At 35.4% G+C, this 7,500-nt stretch overlaps 1 protein-coding gene across 1 annotated transcript in view; it reads left to right on the top strand.

Moving 5' to 3' along the window:
- LOC135225877 (nitric oxide synthase-like protein) overlaps positions 1-7,500 on the top strand; it is a 467,757-nt gene that overhangs the window by 409,544 nt on the left and 50,713 nt on the right. The window contains 2 exon segments of the mRNA XM_064265444.1: positions 1,758-1,843; positions 1,846-1,919. Coding sequence (XP_064121514.1) covers positions 1,758-1,843; positions 1,846-1,919 — 160 coding nt within the window.

Below are 7,500 nucleotides of genomic sequence, written 5' to 3'. Positions count from 1 at the left end.
GTTTGTGTGTGAGTTCATGTAGGCTTTTCAGGCAATGTACGCGCATTTGAATGGATGTGACTGAATTATTTGTGTGTGTGTGTGTGTGTGTGTGTGTGTGTGTGTGTGAGAGAGAGAGAGAGAGAGAGAGAGAGAGAGAGAGAGAGAGAGAGAGAGAGTGCGTGCGTGTGTGTCAGGATGAAAGGAACATTTTTGAAATCTGCTTTATTTTCCCTCTCTTCTCTTTTCATTTCTTGCAAAACTATTTTCTCGTCACTTTTGCTTGTTCTCGTTTTTATATTCTCGCAAATCCTTTGGGTAATACTATGAGGTAAACACTCAGAGCGAAGTTTTTTCTTTTTTTTTCTTTTACTGAACTCAGAAAACTGTTGCCATCAAATGCGTCGACAACTTGGTTTTAGAAAGAGTAACTAGAATAAATGTGCGATAGATGGAGTCGTGACTGATCTTTTTTTCAATCTAAAAGTTAGACTTGAATAGACTGGGTGATAGACGGAAGTCGTGACTGATATCTTTTAAGGCTAAAAGCTAGACTTACGTGGGATATTGCCTGGGAGGTCTTATCTAAATAATGGTGGATTGCGGTAGTGTTTATTCATCTTTATTTTAGTATGTATTCATTTACTTATTTTTTGAAGCTCAGAGCTTCAGGGGAGCCTTTGTATTAAAACATAGACTTCCGTGTGCAGTTACCTTGTAAATAATTTTGGAGTGTTAGACTTAGGGAATACATTTTTGTTAATCTTTATATATCTTTCATCTATCTTTCTTTAAAACAAGATTCTACAGCATTGTTACACCAGCATATAGACTCATTTATGCAGTTATTTATTTTTGCTGTTATTTGTTGCAGTTTTGGAATGGTAGTAGTATAATACGTTTTTTTTTATCCATATCTTTATTTCATGGTTTTTCTTTGAAAGCAGAGGGTCTCTTTTGAAACTGACAGAAATGAAATCTCTTCGTTTGATTATGCACAGAGAAAGCACACTATCCGCAGCTCTTGTGTAGGTACTCTGTTCCCAGGACCAAGAGACATGGAACAGTTCAACACTGTCGTCCTCTTTAGAGTGATAGTCGCTGATTGCATTATATTGGCTAGAACGACAATCTTAATGCGTGCCTTTTCAACAGTGTTTCACGAAAGATGTGTTTGCTGGGTTAGAATAACCTTTGAATATGGCAAACTTAATGCAATCGTATCAAATCTTCAGGACGAAATACATGGAAATACATGCAAGAAGTATATTATTATTATTATTATTATTATTATTATTATTATTATTATTATTATTAATTATTATTATTATTATTATTATTATTATTATTATTTATTTGTTTATCACATTCCTCCAATTCGACTGGGTTTATCTATCGTGTGGGGTTCTGCGTTGCATCCTGCCTCCTTAGGAGTCCATCACTTTTCTCACTATGTGCGCTGTTTCCAGGAGCACACTTTTGCATTAGTCCTGGAGCTACTTCAGCCTCTATTTTTTCCAGATTACTTTTTAGAAAGTATCTATATATACAGGGCATACCGAAAGGACCATAAAATTTATAAGGTAGTTCCTACAGAATATAACACAGTGACGTACCTGATTAAGAAATGAGAAATGTAAAGGTAAAATAAAAAAAAAAATTAATACAGAAAAGGAAGACAAATGCACAAATAATCTTCAGAGTTACAATTCATATTAAACCATATTCCGTTGTTGCAAAGTATATGATTCCAAGGATACCTTTTGTTTTTATTCCAGGTACAACAGCGACCAGCACAGACAGAGGTGGGAGCAGGTGACGAAGGAGATGGCCGAAAAGGGGACCTATGACCTGACCCAGACCGAATGGTCTACGGAGCGAAGCTCGCTTGGAGGAATTCGCCCAGGTGTATAGGCCGCATACAGTGGTCGAAATTACAGGTGAGGAAACTCTTGTTACATCTTTGGCATGAATCTCTCTCTCTCTCTCTCTCTCTCTCTCTCTCTCTCTCTCTCTCTCGATGAAGTCAGTCTCCAGGGAATTCTGTGTGTGCTTAAGTCTGGTGGTGTGTGTGTGTGTGTGTGCGTGTATGTGTGTGTGTGTGTGTGTGAGAGAGAGAGAGAGAGAGAGAGAGAGAGAGAGAGAGAGAGAGAGAGAGAGCTCCCTTCTGCTTCTGCTGATATGATAAACAGTTACAGCAGATATTTAACGGCCTCAGCCAAACCGTTTGATGAAGTTTCTATTATAAGGTATGAATATATTTCTTTCATTATCAATTCCAAATATTTCTGAATCAATACTTCACTTTCCACTTGAACGCAGGAAGAATCTAAGATTGTATGAAGCTGGTGAATAATATTCACTTTGATTTGGGGGTGTTCGTTATGCAACGGAACGATTGTTATTTTTACGTACAGCATAGTGCTGTTCCAAAAATAGATCATGTATTTCATGTAGACACACACAATTATGTATATATATTTCCATCTATCCTTTTTATCATATGTGGTTCTCATGGTTAATAGCCATCAGACCTCATGTAGGTATGTCCAACCCCATAATACAACAACTAAACAAATACCAAACAATAATGTTAATTAAAAAAAATGGTGTTCCTATCTTAGAAAGCAAAAATGATCGACGGACATTCTCCCAGCTAATACGCGCATACTTCCCCTTCAAGAAAATTCTTATTGAGATTATGAGAATGCAATTGTTTATCGGGCAGGAGGTGGGAAAGGAGGTCATCACAATGTCATTAGGGAGTCGAAGGAAGGCAATCTCTTATTGCATTTCGGAAAGAATATATAAGCCATTTCTCGCCCCCACCCCACCCCCTTGGAGGTCCTTCTGCTGCCAACCGTCACTCACTCCGAGAATGTGTGTGAGGGTAGGTTGGAAGTCTCTCTCTCTCTCTCTCTCTCTCTCTCTCTCTCTCTCTCTCTCACACACACACACACACAAACACACATACACGCCCACACATATACAATGCCTGATACTTGCGTGTGATATTGTAGCTATCGAGCATGACCATTTTTCCACTGAATGATATGAGTTATTGTCTTCCCAAACTCTCTCTCTCTCTCTCTTTCTTTCTTTCTTTCTTTCTTTCGTTTCTTTATTCTATATATATTATATATATATATATATAATATATATATATATATAAACACGTATATTAATTATTGTATTTTATGCTCATTTGTACAGCCTCTCGACGTTTAAAACAATATGAACACGAGGGAGAATGATCAGTTAGGCGCCTCCCATACAAGAGTGAAAAAAAATAAATTTTAGCTGCAGTGCACCTGGCGCTAGGGATTTTCATTTGTTTATTTGTGTAAATGTTATAATGAAAAGTCCCAAGCTTGCAGAAACCTGGGCACCCTTATCCATACATTTTTCTTCACGCCGTAGAAACTCAAAAGATTATTTCACCTAGTAGTGTGCAGTGAAGCTAAAATGTTCTCTATTGATTTTAAGCCGTGGTAGTAGTATTAGAAGTAGCAACAGTAGTAGTAGTAGTAGTAGTAGTACTTCGAACGTAGGTTCGAGTGACCTATGTAGAAATGTATCTTGCTGAGTTTAGTTAACTGAATCTAAAGAAATGATCTTTGCTCCATAAATGGCTTTATTCTTTCTTTCATAACTAGAAGTTATTTGTGTAATTTCTCGTTTTTTATTTATTTACTTATTTACTTAGAGGGGTGAAAAAGAAACTATATCATTAAGGGGTTTTCGTTCCGAGGTATAAAATAAGAATATGCTGACATTTTTTTTAAATATTTAAAAGCTTTTAAATTACCTGACAGAGAAATAATCAAGCAACAACACTTAGAAAGAAGGTGCGTGAGTAGTTAAGAATAAATGCCAAAGCATCGATACCAACTCGGAAGTAAAATATTGGTGATAAATACATTTTTATTGAAAAGACCAGTCATTGCTAAAGAGACAGAAATACGAATGAGGATAATACCACCAAACTATTTTCCCTTTGTTGATAGTGCGTGTGTTTAGATGAAGCTGGCTGTATGCCAGCAAGTCTTTTGCTTCTTAAACAGCCAATAGCCCCTTGGAGACTGAAGCTGAGACTAAATGCTGTAGAGAATTTTAAATGAAGTAAATCTTCTCACTTTATTCCCTTCAGACAAGAACCATATAGCAGCGAATCCGAGTGTAAACTGATGACGCAATCATGCCTACGTACACATTGCAATATTCAGCCTCATATTCGAAATTAATTTCAGCCATTCGTCTTCGTAGGTTTTGTAGGCTAAGTAAGTCTTGTCATTTTTTACCTGTAAGAAGGGACGAATAATCCCATATCTATTCACTGCACTAGGGGCTTGCTGGCGCGCATGCGCGGGCACATTCACATCCATGAAGACAAAACTGTTTTTCTCGCGCATTTGTATCTTCATTTGTTTCTTCGTTTGCCGATATTTCGATATCTTGAAGTCATTTATCTTGGGGCGTCCCGGTCGCTTGTAGATGGCGCAGTATTATTCTTAGGATTAGGTTTTTTTTTTCTTTCTTTTTTGCTTTTGTTTTTATGGTGAACTATCTATTCGTAAATGCACCACATATAGACATGAGTTTCAGAGTACATGTCACCTTTATCTCACAAGCATAAACAAACACATGCACACGTTTGTGTTTACGTATGTATATGCAAATATATATATATATATATATATATATATATATATATATATATATATAATATATATATATATATATATACAGACACACTTACGTAAATGCACATATCCGCACACATATATAGTGTAAATATGTATATACACACACATACATACATATATATATATATATATACTATATATATATATATATATGAGTGTGTGTGTGTGTGTGTACGCGTTCGCGCGTGTGAGTTTGTGTGCATGTATAAGGGTGAGTGGATGAGAGCGAATTTTAATTACATGATGACATGCGGTAATTCTAAAGTGATAAATGGAGAAGAGCAAAGGGTAAAATCTCTTGCAGAAAAAAAAAAGATAAAATAAAAGGCACATCGATGTTAATGGATTTTTTACCTTGGGCGATCTCCTGTGCATATTAATGGAAACAGAGTACCTATCTTTCTTCCCACCCACATTTGCTGTAATTAACTGCATGAAAAAATCCGTGTCGTTTTTTTAGAAATATTCTTTCCACTTTGTGCATCCAGGTTACCATTTTTATTTTTATGCTCATTGTTTTGTGTTTTTTATTTCATTAACTTTATCATTTATTTCATCTGTCACACTATTTACTCTTCTTTTTAACAGATATTTATTTTTCTGTTTTCTCCGTAAAATGCTTACTATGATATACTTGATATCTTTCATCGAGACAATTTTCCTTCTTTGCCAATCTTGCTTTCATAGCCCCAATTATTTATCCTCTTTTAAAACTATTTCCTTTCAGTTTTCTGAAAACAAAACTTTTGTCCCACACTGTTTTCTGTCCACACTTTTTCTGTCCGCAATTTTTTCTGCCGCACTTTTTCTGTATGCACTATTTTCTGCCGCACATTTTCTGTCCCCCCTCAGATCTTAAAAACTGCTGAGGCTAGAGGGCTGCAAATTGGTATGTTAATCATCCACCCTCCAGTCATCAAACATAACAAATTGCAGCCCTCTACCCTCAGTAGTTTTGATTTTATTTATGGTTAAAGTTACCCATAAGCCTGCTTCTTGCAACGATGTAGGTCAGCTCACCACCGGGCCGTGGTTAAAGTTTCGTACTCCGCGGCAAATGTAGCATTAGACCGAGACCACCGAAAGATCATTATATGCTGTTGCGGCCGCACAGAAGACTTGAACAAGTTTCTTTACCCAATTTATCTGTCCTATTTTATCTTCCTGTTTTTAATCTATTCGGTGTTCTATAATCTTGCTGAAAAAATAATTCAGTTTCGCTATTCATCTTTCCCCCAAAATATTTCATTTTCGCTGCTTATATTTCCCCTGGAAATAATTTATTTTCGCTACTTATCTCCCCCCCCCTCCCAAATAATTCATTTTTGCTACTTATCTTTCCCCCAGAAACAATTGATTTTCGCTACTTATCTTTTCCCCAAAAACAATCTATTTTCTTTGCTTATCTTTCCCACGAAAATAATTGATTTTCGCGACTTATCTTTTCCCCAAAAATAATTTATTTTCTCTGCTTTTCTTTCCCATAAAAATAATTGATTTTCGCGACTTATCTTTCCCCCCCAAAATAATTCATTTTCGCTGCTTATGTTTCCCCCCCCTCAAATAATATATTTTCGCTGCTTATGTTTCCCCCCCAAATAATTGATTTTCGCTGCTTACCTTTCCCCCAAAAATAGTTGATTTTCGCTACTTATCTTTCCCCCCAAAAAATCATTCATTTCCGCTGCTTATGTTTCCCCCAAAATAATTCATTTTCACAACTCTTTACCCCAAAAATAATTCATTTTCGCTGCTTATCTTTCCCACAAAAAATAATTCATTTTTGCTACTTATCTTTTCCCCTAAAAATAATTCATTTTCTCCACTTATCTTTCCCACAAAAATAATTAATTTTCGCAACTTATCTTTCCCCCAAAATAATTAATTTTCGCTACTTATCTCCCCCTAAAATAATTCATTATCTCTATTTATCTTTCCCCAAAAATAATTCATTTTCGTTACTTACTTTCCCCAAAAATAATTCAGTTTCGCTACTTATCTTCCCCCCCAAATAATTCATTTTCACTACTTATCTTTCCCTCAAAAATAATTCAGTTTCGCTACTTATCTTTCACCCCTAAAATCATTCATCTTCGCTACTTATTTTCCCCCAAAAATAGTTCATTTTCGCTGCTTATCTTTCCCAAAATAAATCATTCATTTTCGCTATTTATCTTACCCCCCAAAAAAATAATTTTCGCTACTTATATTTTCCTCCCAAATAATTCATTTCTGCTACTTATCTTTCCCCCCAAAAATAATTCATTTTCGGTACTTATCTTTCCCGCCAAAATTAATTTTTTGCTACTTATCTTTCCCCCCAAAAATCATTCATTATCGCTACTTATATTTCCCCCCAAAAGAATTCATTTTCGCTTCTTATCTTTCCCCCAAAAATCATTCATTTTCGCTACTTATCTTACAAAAAAATTATTAATTTTCTACTTATATTTCCCCAAAAATAATTAATTCTCGCTATTTATCTTTCACCCAAAATAATTCATTTTCACCACTTATCTTTACCCCAAAAATAATTCGTTTTCGCTACTTGTCTTTCCCCCCCAAAAAAATTCATTTTCACTACGTATCATTCCCCCAAAATAATTCAATTTCACTATTTATCTTTCCCTCCAAAAATCACTCATTTTCGCTACTTATCCTTCCCCAAAAGATAATTCATTTTCGCTGCCTATCTTTCCCCCAAAAATAATTCATGTTCGCTACTTAACTTTCCCCCAAAAAAGAATTCGTTTCCGCTACTTATCTTTCCCAATATCATCCATTCACTCTTATTAACCTATTCATCATTCCATTA

The sequence above is a fragment of the Macrobrachium nipponense genome, chromosome 20, assembly GCF_015104395.2.
Source record: "Macrobrachium nipponense isolate FS-2020 chromosome 20, ASM1510439v2, whole genome shotgun sequence".
Taxonomy (NCBI): Eukaryota; Metazoa; Arthropoda; class Malacostraca; order Decapoda; family Palaemonidae; genus Macrobrachium; species Macrobrachium nipponense.
The sequence above is the reverse complement of the archived record's forward strand: the minus strand, read 5'-3'. Positions and strand labels throughout refer to the sequence as shown.